Source organism: Anolis sagrei, chromosome 5 (assembly GCF_037176765.1).
Source record: "Anolis sagrei isolate rAnoSag1 chromosome 5, rAnoSag1.mat, whole genome shotgun sequence".
NCBI lineage: Eukaryota > Metazoa > Chordata > Lepidosauria > Squamata > Dactyloidae > Anolis > Anolis sagrei.
The window spans coordinates 169,377,533-169,393,191 of NC_090025.1; the positions used below are offsets into that span (position 1 = coordinate 169,377,533).

Sequence of the window (15,659 nt, forward strand, 5' to 3'; positions counted from 1 at the left end):
ATTTCTCATAAGATCAAGGAGATAGCACTGCTTCCAGAGAGTGTTGCCACTTTGAAATATCTATTTTTGAAATAATCTTTTCCTCCAAGACAGATGACTAGCCTGTGACCTGTGGTGCTCAGAAATAGATTTCCTTTAATGACAACTCATACTTGATTCCCACTCAAGCTAAATTTTCACTTTCTTTTCAGATAGAAAATAGCCTTTTACCAGCAATGCACTTTCTCTCTCTAAAGAGACAAAATACATTTCCTTCGCCAAATGCATATTGCATAACATGCAGTCTGAATATTTGCTCTGTGTGTAAGTACCTTCAAGTAGGCTGTCAAGTTACAACAGCCTTGTGAATCTTATAGGGCTTTCTTAGGCAAGGGACACTCAAGAGGTGGTTTTGTCAGCGGCATCCTATGTACAAAAACTTGGGCCATTGCAGCTAAATGCAGGGAGAAAAATCAAATCATCTTCCAGAGCACCACCTACAGGTTAAGCTTGTGAAAGAAAACAAGCAAGAATATATACAGTATTTCAAAAGCTGGCAACAGCTTGATTGTTCATCATTTATATTACGAGTCTCATTTATTTCATCTTCATGCCTCATTTCTCAATGCTCATTTGGAAGATATATATAAAATGTCTAAAGAATGTTTTCATGTGAGCTGTTCCTCTGCAATTGACAGCAATCATTCACTCAGGTTTTCCAGAGAATCCAGATGAAGTAAAATGAAATTGATGTTGTCCACCCACCTTTTAATCATACGCCATGCTGAATTTTCTGGCTTTAATTACAATAGTAGTGTCACCTCTAGATTGGCAGAGTGCTGCTAACCTACTTTGTGTGAGAATTTGATGGAATTGATAGAGGTTCCACCATACATTTCTTGCTATGTATTTCCTGATTGGATTGCAATCATTACATATCCTACACCCCTGTGGATTTTTATTGGTTTGATTGTAACTCAGTTGTATGGTGTGCTTATGTTTTGTTGTTGTACACTCCTCAACATGAGCAGCAGCATGAAAATATTTTAAGATATCAAGATTAATAGTGCTCCATGCAATCATGCTGGCCACATGACCTTGGAGGTGTCTACAGACAATGCCGGCTCTTCGGCTTAGAAATGGAGATGAGCACCACACCCCAGAGTCGGACATGACTGGACTTAATGTCAGGGGAAACCTTTACCTTTTATTAATATGTTTCGTATCAGTGTAAATACATACAATTTCTAACCAATATCCATGTGGAAGACATGGAGCTATAGAGTAGCTGCTGAGAACGCTGCACGGGTCATGGATAAGGAACATGAACAGTTGACATTAAAGAAATGGACTAGCTCCTTGCCTCACTATGGTTGCAGCGCCCTCTACTGTAACAAAATATAATATGAAAATATCCAAGCCCAATGGATAGGACTCAAGCTGGATCCCCCAAGCAACCATGGAGTTTCTTCACTTAATTAGTATTTCAGGTTTTGACAGTAACGAAATAAAAATATTTATTTTATAGATATCTTTAGCAATTATTTGCTCAGATCTCACTTGGAATACAGTGTCCAATTCTGGACAACACAGTTCAGGAATGATTTTGACAAGCTGAATTGTGTCCTGTGTCATCACTGGCAGGGGAAAAAACCCATCCCACCTCAGTTTATTTAAAAACAAGGGCAAAAGAGGGCAAAAAGAGGGGATGATTTGGATCATCAAGATGAAAACTTTACAGATTAGAGAGCTGAGCCAAAACTAACAAAATGAATTTCAACAGGGACAAACGCAGGACACTTCATTTAGGCAGAAAAAATGAAATGCAAAGCTACAGAATGGGGGCACCTAGCTCAACAGCAGTATGTGTGAAAAAGATCTTGGGAGTCCTCGTGGACAAGTTAAACATGAGCCAACAATGTCATGTGGTAGCAATGGGATTTTGGCGTGCATGCATAGGAGCCTAGTGTCCAGATCCAAAGGAAGTCATGCTACCTCTCTATTCTGCCTTGTTCAGGCCACACCTGGAATACTGTGTCCAATTCCGGGAACTGCAATTTAAGGGAGATGCTAACAAGCTGGAATGTGTCCAGAGGAGGGTAACTAAAATGATCAAAAGTCTGGAGAACAACCCCTATGAGGAGTGGTTGAAAGAGGTGGGCATGCTTTGCCTGTAGAAGAGAAGGCTGAGAGGAGACATGCTGGCCATGTATAAATATGTGAGGGGAAGTCATAGGGAGGAGGGAGCAGGCTTGTTTTCTGCTGCCCTGGAGACTAGGACATGGAACAATGGCTTCAAACTACAGGAAAGGAGACTCCATTTGAACATTAGGAAAAACTTCCTAAGTGTGAGAACTGTTCAACAGTGGAACTCTCTGCCCCAGAGTGTGGTAGAGGCTCCTTCTTTGGAGGCTTTTAAATGGAGGCTGGATGGCCATCTGTCGCTGGTGCTTTGAATGCAATTTTCCTGCTTCTTGACAGGGGGTTGAACTGGATGGCCTACAAGGTCTCTTCCAATTCTATGATCTAGGAGAAAGTAAAGGTATTCCTCCATTTGCTGCTGTCATTCCTATGAATTCAGATACTACTTTCCACCCCATTCTTATTTGTCAATGGAAGTACTTTCTCCTATGCTTACATCATTCAAACCCCTCTACTCCCAATTTTTAATCCTTAAGAAACAATAAAAATGCTTAGTCTTGGTAATTTAAATCCAAATGGGTTTGGGTTGTTGTAGGTTTTTTCGGGCTATATGGCCATGGTCTAGAGGCATTCTCTCCTGACGTTTCGCCTGCATCTATGGCAAGCATCCTCAGAGGTAGTGAGGTCTGTTGGAACTAGGAAAAAAGGTTTATATATCTGTGGAATGACCAGGGTGGGACAAAGGACTCTTGTCTGCTGGAGCTAGGTGTGAATGTTTCAACTGACCACCTTGATTAGCATACAATGGCCTGACATTGCCTGGAGCAATCTTTTGTTGAGAGGTGATTAGATGTCCTTGTTTGTTTCCTCTCTGTTGTTGTGCTGTTGTAATTTTAGAGTTTTTTAATACTGGTAGCCAGATTTTGTTCATTTTCATGGTTTCCTCCTTTCTGTTGAAATTGTCCAATGGCTTCTCTTTGTAGTCTGACATGGTGGTTGTGAGAGTGGTCCAGCATTTCTGTGTTCTCAAATAAAATGTTGTGTCCCAAATGGGTTTCTTTACATCAGTGAAGATTCCATTTTGTTAAAGTAATCTGAACTGCATCAAGGTTAGCTAGGATTTACAATCCAAACCAATAGTATACATGAATATTTAAGAGCAGATACTGTTGCTGAAAAGAAAAGAAAAACCTCAAATAAAACATAGTTAATAAGAGTAGATTGTGTTTAAATACTTCAGGCATATTAAAAATCATAAACAATTCTAGACCGTAAAAGGCCCATGTGCTAAAAGTTATTAAAAAACACAGACTAACTGCACAAATACGTGAAACAGGCTGTATGTACATGTTTATTAACAAGGGCATTTTCACTGTGATTAAAGACAACAGTGGGAAATACAAGGACAGTCCATATTACATGACAACTCTGTAGTTTAAGAAAAATATTGGCATATGGGACTTATATACAGCAGTATTTCCAAACAGTATACACAAACATACAAGAGTTGGCATTTTGAAAAGATAGAGCTTGGGTCAGAGGTCAAAAATCCTGTCCAAAATCTAAAAATATCAAATCTCAAAAGAGTTCAAGAGCATCATAATCCTGAACTCTTTCCATTTTACAAACATCCACTAAAGCCTTTAGTGAAAGCCATACATGAAATATCAAAAATATATTGATGAGTCTATCACTAGTCATGAATGCTCATATTTACATTAAGTTACCAAACTCATTGCCAAATGCTTTATTTACAAATCTCTATGTGCCCTTTGTGAAAGTCATTAAGTTTGAAAAACCATAGAAATGCCAGATAGAAACAATGCATTCCAAGAAATTATACTTTTTATACAATAATTGCGTGAAAAATAAATGTATGAAAATGCATTTTAATACAAGTACTCTCACAAAAACCTTTAATTCAATTGCAAAGTGAAATAAACCTGCCCTGAAATTTGAGGATATAGATGCTTCTCTTTCACAATAATGCTGTAAATCAAAAATAAATACAATGAATTATTAATAAATCTTTATATAATCTCTTTATTTTTTAATATTGAAGTGTTATTAAACTGACTGCATTTAACTGAAGCTATGTACACTGTTTGCAAACCATAAATGGCTGAAATGAACTATGTAAGCTGCCTGAAAGAGCCGTAAGATGTAAGCTGTGATTTCTCAGTAGCAATAAAAGTCAAGTTGAGGATGAATGGAGAAAAGAAAATAAATAAACAAATCAATCAAAGAAACAAATTAAAAAAATACAATTAAAAAGATTAAAAGTGTGACTTTGTGATGTCCAATAAAAGCCAAAATGCAACTGGGGACAAGGGATATTAATAGAAACATGTGCATTGGCAAGCTAACAACACAATTTCACTAAGGAAGAAATAAGCTCCACTGATTTCCACCCAGATTTATTGTCAGGTAAAGGTTCATACAACTCCAGTTAAAAAACTGTTGTCAAACCAGTGTGCACAAAAATGTGGGTTTCTATCATTTTCTTTTCTGTTTTTTTCTACCTCATTAGACTAATCTTTTATCTCTAAAGTACTTGTGGCATCTACTATATCTTTAAAGTTTCACATAATGCCAAATTTGCATATATTGAATATTCTCATGTGTAAGTCTAGAAATTCACTCAAAACAATGACCCCCAAAATTTGGGTCACCTTATCCATGGGTCAATGTAAGTAAAGTGCCTTAATTTTTTATGAAAAACAAAAGTAACAAAATACACGAAAATCCAAAAGAAGCACTAACCCCGCCCCACTCCCCTGGAAAATATCTTCACTGCCTTTTTTATTTTATTTTTTTAATGCCTAGGTGGCAAAATGGCAGCAGTGGCCAGGGGCTACTGGCCCCCTGAGGCAGCACTGGCCCCTTCTCCTCTGCCGACTGACTCTTGACTTATCCATGGGTCATATCAAAATCCATAATTTTGGCCTCCAAATCTGTCAGTGACTAACGCATAAGGTGAACTTCTACATGAGTATATACAATATGCCAAATTTCCTTCATAAACAGAAATAACTCCCCAAAGCAAAACCTCTTTAAAAGCTTACCATTTTGCAATACTACACTGTGAACAATGAGTAACGCTTAGTGTGGAATTCTAGCTATTGGTATGCCTCAAAGATTGCAATAATAGGAAGTACTGAGCCCATACAGGGGGAAATCAACAGAAAAGTAGTGCTAAACAAATGAATGAATGTAACTTTTTAATCTTCAAATTAACCAGGAACCCACTGATTAGACTACAGAATGTGTGTTGGGAAAACTGATTTCTTTTAATGTAGCGGCAAAGTTCAGTAATAAATAATACTGGTTTTCATATGCCTTTGCAGATGTGGATGACACATTTTACACAGAACTAAAAGTGAGCTCTCAAAACTATTGCTAGAGCAATTCTTTATTGTTACAATTATCATATAAAGCAAAATAAATGATTTGTCTGCTCTGTACTACCTGGTAAGAAAGTACAGACATTTATAGGTCTCTGTATGGAAATCATACTGAGAGATGGCACCCCCAAAAAACAACTGTATAAGACACTATTCGTGCAAAATGCTTTCTGTGAATTCCCTACTCTGCTCAAGGGGTGGAAGAGAAAATAGATAGCCCTATTGTAGGAACACAAGGTAAGGGTGGAACAGAATAATTATTTCATATTAGGATCAAAGCTACTTTAAAGCAGGCTTGACCACTTGTTCTAAAAACACAACAAATGGATTTGCTATCCAACACGCAGATGTATCAACATGAAAACTCATAAACAGTTAAAAAAAAACCTTATATGCAGTAGAAAAAAACACTATGAACTACTTAGGTAAATTCATGTACAACATAGCTACCATGTGAGTAAGAATAACCCCCTCTAAAGAAGAGAGAACATAAAATGAATACAAAAGGAGAAAATAGCAGATTGCAAATGATATAGATGACTAAACCAAAGCCTGGGGAAGAAACAAAAATAACACTTTGCAAAAGGTCAAAACAATGAATAAAATGAAAAATAACATTTACCTTCTCAATATAAAAACTAAGCATCACATCAAAATTAACAAATAGGTTCAAATATACAAAATAAATACTTCCACTTTGCCTATTACACAAAGGCGAATGGGTTTTTATCACTGAGCAAGTTCTAAAGAAGGACCAAGTTAAAACACAGTTAATGGGGAAATAGAAGCAAAGTGTAACTGAACTCTCAATACAAGTCATGCTGAGGGTATCCTTACATGACAGAAACATGAAATGAATGGCAACGAGTTTCTTGTCTACTGCCAGATGGAAAGTTAGATTTAATCATACTTGGTCCACTCTTCCACTGGAAAATTATGTCCTTAACTCTGTAGTAGGCATGTTTAGTCTTTATGGTGCTGGATAAAGCATGTAGTTTCCTATCAATCATCCCTTCAGAAATCTCTTTTTTACCCAGTTAATTACTGCTCTGTCGCTGTACTTTTGGACCAACACTTTGAGTTTCCTCTTCTGGACTTGGACGTTTCCCACTATATACTCCAGTGCCAAATGATATTCTTCCTGCAAATATAAAAGAAACAAGTATTTGAAAAATCTAGCTTTCATCTAACTTGAAAGACATAATATGTGTTTACAAAGCATACCTTTCTGGACTGATTGTGTTTTTTTATTGTCCCCATGAGCATAATGCAAAATACCATTTCCTTGAGAATAACCTGTTAAGACATATACTTAAATTGTTTTTAAATATATAAAAGCACAGCTATTCCTATTCCTCTATTCCCTTTTCAACTTTTAGTTAAATGTATGATGAAAACATTCATTCATTGGGTCTCACAAATAAAATTAGCTCCGTATATTCTGCTTCAAAAGAATGGTCCATGCAATATCTTTCTCAAATGCAATAGTTACTACAAATCAGTACTCGTCCTTAAACAAAAGGTATGCTTGTATATTAACACTTTAATTTTTCAAAATATTTATAATTTGATTTTGGGCACCAAGACTTCACAGAACAAAATGATATACTGTTCTTAATTCTAATTTGACACACGCATCCAGCTTTAATATTTTAAGTATCTTCAAAGTTATTTGTATAGTTAGCTGAAATGAACTATGACTCTTTGAGAGATTGTTCTGTGTCTGTTTTGAGATATTTCCAAGCTTCTAAAGCTGTGTTTTGGCAATAACCCTGTGCTCTCACTTCTTTGTGTATAAGCCATGAATTCCCCACAAAACTTCTTGAAGAAACCCTTTGGGTTCCTAGGTCACAGGAGGAGGAGAACCGATGATACTGAGAATGCCAAAATGCTAAGACTTTCACATTAATCCTATTGCAATAGCAAACAAAAATGAAATGGATTTTAGCAGGAAAGTGTGACTTATATCTGTGTGAGTGAAGGCAGGTTTACTACCAGAACAGCTCTACAGGCTTCCAAAAATCCCTGCACAGATTTACTGTCTATATGTGAGTCACAGAAATCATGAAGAAGAACATGCTGTGTGCTGCTTGCTCTTGTTGAGCATACTCTAGTGACAGGGCACACAAATGAGGCTCCACATGATGACCAGGAATGAGACTGTGCTGCTGGCCACACCCCTACAACTGGGGGGGGGGGGGGGTGCCACGTTTCCTGCAATTGTTCACACCCAGTAGTATGGACAATTGCAGGGAACAACCCTGAACATACTGGTGTTGACAGTGCAGACAACGGTGTCAAGACATGGCTGTGTAGGGGATTTCCATTCTGCTTGTTCACTGTGTGGAGCTTCTGGCACATAGCTAATCCTTCAGGGGACTAGAGATGGACCCATAGAATAGTCATGCCTAGATTTAATGACAGTTCCACTGTGTTCTGTTATTACAGATGTCTATTTTCCCAACTATGGCCATAGGAACAGATGAATTAATCCTAATCATGCCACAAACCTTCCTCCTAACTCCTACAGAAAAGGGATATAAAAGAAAATACGCAATAGTTTTGTCTGCTGAAGCTAATATCTTCAAATTATAGATAAATTATAGGAGGATTTAGCTGCAAGCATAATCTAGAAAGCATGTTCATAATAGAAAACAATATAAACTTTGTTTTGCTTCTTTGCTTTTTTTCATTTTGATTCACATGTGATGTTGTTTATCACAACCAACATGGAGCAATTAGCTGAAAGGAGACTTTGTTCTGACTTCTCAAATTAATCTACTATCTTCGTCTTCAATTCTTCCCTTCTTCACTAGTCACAATTGGATTCCACTCTGTTTAAAATGTCTCAAACTAGTGCAATGATCCTGACTTAGAAGGAATCAATCTATTCTTCAAAAGACAGATGGTGTGCTGTCAGGATAGCTTGGTCCTCTACCTAAAGCCAGCAGTACCTCTTTATAATTGTAGTGATCTATTTTCTGGAGGAAAAAACACAATAGGGCTGGCTAAGTACTGGCTGGTAGCTGGCAGTGAAGCAACCAGGAAAAGAAAACTAACGTCTAAAACAGTGGTTCCCAACCTGTGGACTGCGAGACCTAAAATGAGGGCTGTGAGACATGCGGGGGGGAATTGACACTGGGGGTGTGTGCCGCCATTGGAGAGCAAGAGAGAAGGAGAGGTAAGGAAGGAAGGAAGCACCAGTGCATTGCCCTTGCCAGCACTTTCTCGGCCTTGGGAGACTTCCCACAGTGGAGAAGACTCACTTGGCAGCAATTTTCTGAATTAGCACCCCAAATAACCAAACTGAATCTAAAGTTGACCCAAAACTGATTCATAACCCTTTTGGTACTAATGTTGGAGAGTGGTCCCTGATTAAAAAAAGGTTGGGAACCACTGGTCTAAAGGTTGCCCAATAGCTTCTTCCCACTGTGTCTACATAACTAGGAAAGATAGAGTCCAGCAGATGAACAGCAAAAACCTTGACATCTTTATTTCTATCACATGAAACTTTGATGCTTCAAGCAAACGGACTGATTGATTGAGTCTTCTCTTGTTTGCAACCTACATTTTGATTAGTAATACCATCAAAACTTCACACTTTACAGTCTGTTTAGCCCTTTTCTTTCTTCAGAATTTGTCCTCTCAAGCACTGATCCTAAATATAATTAAGCAGAAGACAGCTCACTGAAATATAACCAAATCTGCATAGAAAATTGGGGCATACTAAACTCGGATGGCACACATCTTTTTCATTTACATTTATCATTTACAACAAGGACAAACATCTGCAAAATTCTCTTAGAAAAATCCAGACCAATCTTTGCTCAATTAAAAGTTAAGATTATGAAGGGTTTACATAAACTGTCCAAAACATAACAAAAGACATTATATTTAGTAGTATATGGATCCATGTGCACAGGCAGTGTTTTAACTGTTATATTAGATTGACATATACTAAAGACTTATGAAAAATAAATTCAGCTTGTATAAAATGTTACAGCAAACCTTTAAAACAGGGGTTCTCAAACTTTTTAAACAGAGGGCCAGGTCACACTCCCTCAAACTGTTGAAGGGCCGGATTATAATTTGAAACAAACTTGAATGAATTCCTATGCACACTGCACATATCTTATTTGTAGTGCAAAAAACCCACTTAAAAACAATACAATAATTCACATTAAGAACAATTTTAGCAAATACAAACTTAATAGTATTTCAGTGAGAAGTGTGGGCCTACTTGGTAGATGAGATAGGATTGTTGTTGTTGTGTGCTTTCAAGTCATTTCAGACTTAGGTTGACCCTGAGCGAGGGCCTGGTAAATGACATTGGAGGGCTGTATTCGGCCCCCGGGCCTTAGTTTGAGGACCCCTGCTTTAAAAGATTTATCTTTGTGAAGCTCAACAAGTGGTGTAGATTTTTAAAAAGTGTTTTACCTTGCTGTTGAATTCCACTTGTTCCTGTATGAGATTCTCCCATGGCACATGCTTGAGCACTCCCTGTGTGTCCTTCATTCATTCCCATTTGAGATCCTGGCAGAAAGCAAAGTAAATCCATGTTAGCTTTTCACATTTGGGAGAAAAAGAATTATGAGCTTCCTCTCAAGCATGGATGTTGAGGTTCTCCACATCTCACACAAAGATGGATGACAACCATCATCTTTACCACTTTGCACTCATGATTATTTCAGCATTGGTGGGAACATTCCTCTTCACTTCAACAACACTGTGATGGCTCCACTGTACAGTGATACATTCATGTTTGATTTAAATTATGTTTTCTGGGCTCCTTTCCCTTCTTTTTTACAGGCGCTACAATGGCCTTTATCAGCTGAAATTATGGACAGAAGAACCTTGAGAATTTCTACTAGCTTTCAGTAATTTTCAAACCACCATTTATCTGAGTCTAAACAAACAGTTTCAATTTTTTTATATTACTGTGCAACTATATGATGGACATATACCAACCTATGCAACTCAAGAGCATGGTTTAATTCACCTGTTCACTTTCCAATGGGACATAAGCTATCATCGATCAGCAATGAACAAACAGTCCAGTCTATGCACAAAAGAATGGACACAACACTGTCTCTGATTGCTAAGTGACTATGCTGAAGAAAATTCAGATAAGGTATTAGAAAAGGAGGCTACCAAATTACAATTCACTGAGAAGATTCTTTTCGATCTCCTACAGACTGATTTAAGAAAAACCCATCATACTCTGTGTCCTAATGGACTTAGATGATGCCAAGATGGTAGTGCTATTAGCAAGAGTGGCAATTTAATAATGGGATAAACACTACTATATTCTCTGTGCTACCTTTACTTCTGATTTGTTTACAATTCTGACTGCAGAAAACACATGGATGAGGAGGGATTCCTATTTGTCATGATAACACGACATGCATACGATGAAGTGGACTGTAGTCTAAGAAAAATCTTAGCCTTAAGGAGTTCTTTTAAAAATGAAATAGTAACTTGGATACTGCCTAGAATTCATTTCAATTGTTTTGTTTCAATTTTGTGCATGGTATTAAAGAGCTTAAAGCTTAAAGAGATGCTAGACTCAATGAGTTTCACAGTTTTCTGCTTAAGTATAGAAATGACTTACCATTTGTATTGGTGCAACCTGGAATGTTCTCACCTGGGGAATATCCCATTAGGCCACCATTTCCATTCCCATTTCCATTAGAAGGCACTGATGCAAGGAGGCCTAATCAAAAGAAAATGCCATAGCATCAGCATAAAGAACATTGTTCAATCAGTATATTTTCACATTCTGGCAGAAGACATTTTTACATTTCATTCATAGATTTTCTCAGTAACATATCTAAGATTATACTATGGCAGTAAAGGCAAATATTTTTATAAATCTACAAATACCCAATTAGACTTTAGAATCTAAGCTTGAACACAAAAGTAAATAAATACAGGAACTGCATTTTGTAAACAACTCTTTGGAGGAGGGAAAGTGAATGAGAAACTTCTGAAATACACAAAACAGAAGGAATATGAAAACAAGAAATAATGTTTGAAATTTTGCAAATTGAATAAATAGTATTCTGGAAAACCAGCAAATCCTGGCAAATGGATTAGTAATTTTGTTTTTCTAGACAAAAGAAGGAAATGCCTTTTTTTAAAAAATGAACTTGAGCACTATGAATGTTTTTAATCTTAGGAGATTTATCAGGAATTTCAGATTGACTTAAAACTTTAAATATCTAAAATCTGAAGCAAAAAGTAATACAATGGGAGGGAAAGCCAAAATGAAAACTTCTGCGAAATATGAGAGTATCAAGCTATCTCCCTAGTATGAAAAATATGACAATGTAAACAGCAGGCCTGAGGAAAGAGGTATCCAGACAGGGCACTACAAATAAAAATGTCATAGTTTTGGGAAGTTACTGGCTAAGCTCCAATAAGTGTTCCCTGAATTACTGGAATAATTCATGTGCTTCCAGTCCAAAAATAACCATGACTTTTACAGCCTCTTTCCATTTTTACTTAGGTATCTTCCTATAGAAAAGGACATTTGTAACTGAAAGTCGCTACATCCCTAATCCATAGTAAAAACAGACAGGTTAAATGTAACAAAATAAAAATCACTGTTGTCTTTAATGCTCTCCTAAATTCATATTTGTTTGCAGCGATTGCCACTTTATGACCAACCCACCATTCAAATTAATAACTCAATAACTTCTATGTTTGTGCTGTATTGTTTTGAATGATTGCAGGGATAAGGATGCAGTGACAAGGCAGTGACCTGCCCATGCAAGAAATTAACATTGAAACATAAATTTCACATTAAAATGATAGCACCCTGAACTGTATAAGGTTATAACGAGGTCAATATGAATGAACAGCCTAAGGGAAAAGGCCTTTCCCCAGTCTCTGTTCATCTACATAACAAGCATTTTGAAATTATCTGGGTCTTAGGCAACAATCAAAGTAAACACAATTTTAAAATAAAACGTATCATACCTAATCCTCTGTATCGTGACAGTTGTTGATACATTTGTTTCATCCTCTCGATATTCAAGCGACTTGCTTCAGCATGATTTACCATTGGTTTGGGGTAATTCACACCTATTATACATTTTGCAGCCTTCTGAACACCATCAGGAGCATTCCAAGGATCATAGATATATTTTGCAGGAAAACCTCTAAGTACAGGTAGATAGCGTCTTATTAAAAGAAAAGAAAAAATAATTAATTAGTGTCAAAATCTTGATAAATTAATTAAATGTGTAATTTCACTGATGTTTCACAATGCTGTTTAACCTGATATAGTCTCCATTAGGGTCAGTTCTTCTGCCAAAGCCCACAGGACAATAACAATGGAAAAACTGCTGGAAGAAGGAGCTACAAGACAGCCACATCCAACTGCCTGCATTCACACTCCAGTCAGCATCTAGAAGCAATTCTTCAAATACCTGAAAAAACAAACATAATTTGTCTTTTTTTAAAAATTCAGCAAATGGCCTCTAGGAAACGCAGTTTTCAAAGCTTTGCCACAAAGGTATTTAAATGTCCTTGTATAATATGGCATATATACACATGACCACATAAACATGTGTATGTGTTGTGTGTGTGTGTGTGTGTGTGCCTGTTATGGCTACGTTTTTGTGGGCTACATATGGAAGAACCTCCTGAGCTGTGGTAAGTGAGAAAACCTAATTTAATCTGGGGAATTGTCAATTTGCATGGTTTGGTCCATGAGGTCACAAAGAGTTGGAAACGACTGATCTAATAAACAGCAAACAAGAGACTCACGGTAGTTTACAGAAATTGAAAGGAGGGGAGAGGATAGGGAAGAGAAAAAAAATAAAAATGAAGCTTTCACGTTGACTTTCTCTGCCAAAGCAAAAAAACAAAAAAAACAAACCAAAAACTCAGTGCTCCAACTTGACAAAATGAAATTATACTACACAAGGTGGTGTACACAAGACCCTTCAATTGATTTCATTTGGCACCCCTGCATAGATTTCTGTTGGGGACAATGATCAGAGCAAACAATGATCAAAGCAAAAGCAACAATAGAAGTGCTAAATCCCTGAAAAGCAGGGCAGCACTTGAAAGCTGGATCCCCTGCTAGAAATAAAACTAGATTTAGAAGCACTGGCATAGCCAGCTCCTCGTGTTGCTATGGCTAAAAGCCATGAAGATCAGGCCACTCATGGTATTCTGAACACTTATCTGACATACTTTAGTACGAGGCCAAGGAAGGAGTGGGTGGATCGGCCTAAAAATAGAAACTCACAGAGCTAAGACCTGAGCAGGTCAGCTCATGACCTTGAAGGTCTTTCATTCATAGAGTTACCATAAGTCAAAGTCAACTTGATAGCCAATAACAATGACATAACCTGTTGTATTTCAGTTTACCACTAGATGTTGCCATTTAGCCAAATTCACTCAAGTTATATAACAATGTATCATGTTTAATGATGCTATAACAGAAAGCTGTACATTTCACTCCACAGGTCTATCAGCAGCAATTGTTGTAGCATAACTTTAGGGAACTTTAATTCAGATTAATCCTCACAGAATTCACAAGAAAATATTAAGTAATGCTTACAAATACAGCTGATGGGTATTTATTCCAAAGGTGGACAATACTACAGGCGCTACTTGCAACAAAAGGCACTATTTGGAACATGATGTGCGACAAGACCAACACTTATATAAAGATACAACTTGTTCTATAAGTAAATGGAATGTGAGGCAACAATTGCCTCTGGGGTATTCAAAACATATAATAAAGACATCAACTGTAAAGGCCAATATCAGAAATACATCAGTTAGAAGAGTTAGTACCTTCATTCCTTCTTCCCAACTAATCCAAAGATCACCCCGAGTCAAAAAACAGGCCACAGCATGCCTGGCCAAATGGTGGATCCAGCCTTCCTGACGCAACTGGGTCATGATAGCATCAATCCAAGGGAACCCTGTTCTGCCTTCTGCCCATTTTGCTAAAGCTTCAGGATTCCTGTCCCATGGAATCTGCACACATATGGGATTGCCTTCCATTTTATCAAAGCGTGGATTGTTAGTGGCTGCTGTATAGAAGAATTCACGCCACAACAACTGCCCGTAGAGAGAAAGAGGAGGAGAACTGTTCTTTTTTACCTGAAAAATCAAAGCACATGAGAAACAATTTGACTTAATAATACTTAAATATAATTGTTTCTTTAAAAGTATTTGACAATTCAAAGTGGCCAATTCATACCTTTTTATACAAGTCTGTTAACTTGAAATAAAATAGGCGGCAAGACAAGCAGCCAAAACGTAGATAGGGACTAAGTCCTGTTGGACTTGCAAGAAGAGAATTGGCATTCATTCGCGGCCGTTCAAAGTTTGCTACCCAAGCCTAAAAAAAGAAGAAAAAAAGAAAATGTATATTTTAAGATCACTTTAAATAGATTTAAGGGGAGTAAAAATACTATCCCTATTAGACCATTTGTAAGTTTTGCTGCTTTATTTGGCTAAATCCAAGGAATCAGCTTACACAATGTGGTTTCCTCTTCCCCTTTAAACCTATCTGCATTTGATCCCCCAATGATTGGCTTGAAGCCCCCTTTCCCCCCTTGAACAGTGATTTCCAAGCTTTTTTGACCAGGAACCACTCTTCAACATTAGTACCAAAAGGGTTATGAATCCGTTCTTGATCAACTTTAGATTTGGTTTGGTTATTTGGGATACTGATTCAGAAAATTTCATTGGATAGACCACATCAGCTCTAGCTTCTGATACAGAGCACATGCCATCCAGTAGTCGCCATCTGGTCACCCACAGAAAACCATAATAAGCCTCGGCGCTATAAGAGAGTTTCGTGAGACCAGTCACTCTTGTTGCAAAGGTGTAGTAACGGTGAAGCTGCAGATCATATTTTAGTTCTTGCGGTCCACTGGTGGTCCACGGACCGCAGGTTGGGGACCACTGTTCTTGAAGAAGACTAGCCAAATTCTTTCTTATAGCAGAATGGCAGTGGTGTAATTAAATAGAATCCACAAGACCTAATATCAAAATTTCAGGCTAATAAACCTATTCAAATATCCATAGCAGGATAAAAGTCGACACAAAGCATGTGGAGAATGATATTTTGAAATCTAGAGCTTCTTCTACATGTAAATTCTC

At 37.3% G+C, this 15,659-nt stretch overlaps 1 protein-coding gene across 3 annotated transcripts in view; it reads right to left on the reverse strand.

The window, feature by feature from the left end:
- Positions 1-3,445: 3,445 nt before the first annotated feature.
- The window catches only part of CRY1 (cryptochrome circadian regulator 1), a 42,705-nt gene continuing 30,491 nt past the window's right edge, over positions 3,446-15,659 (reverse strand). Inside the window, exons 6-13 of one of the 3 annotated variants that reach the window (XM_060776936.2) lie at positions 14,752-14,892; positions 14,340-14,651; positions 12,807-12,958; positions 12,507-12,709; positions 11,137-11,238; positions 9,963-10,058; positions 6,750-6,821; positions 3,446-6,666 (exon numbers count right to left, since the gene is read on the reverse strand). In XM_060776936.2, coding sequence (XP_060632919.2) covers positions 6,563-6,666; positions 6,750-6,821; positions 9,963-10,058; positions 11,137-11,238; positions 12,507-12,709; positions 12,807-12,958; positions 14,340-14,651; positions 14,752-14,892 — 1,182 coding nt within the window. In that variant the 3' untranslated portion in view covers positions 3,446-6,562. The remainder of the gene's footprint in view (positions 6,667-6,749; positions 6,822-9,962; positions 10,059-11,136; positions 11,239-12,506; positions 12,710-12,806; positions 12,959-14,339; positions 14,652-14,751; positions 14,893-15,659) is intronic. The other 2 variants (XM_067469222.1, XM_060776937.2) reach the window with 2 other exon arrangements.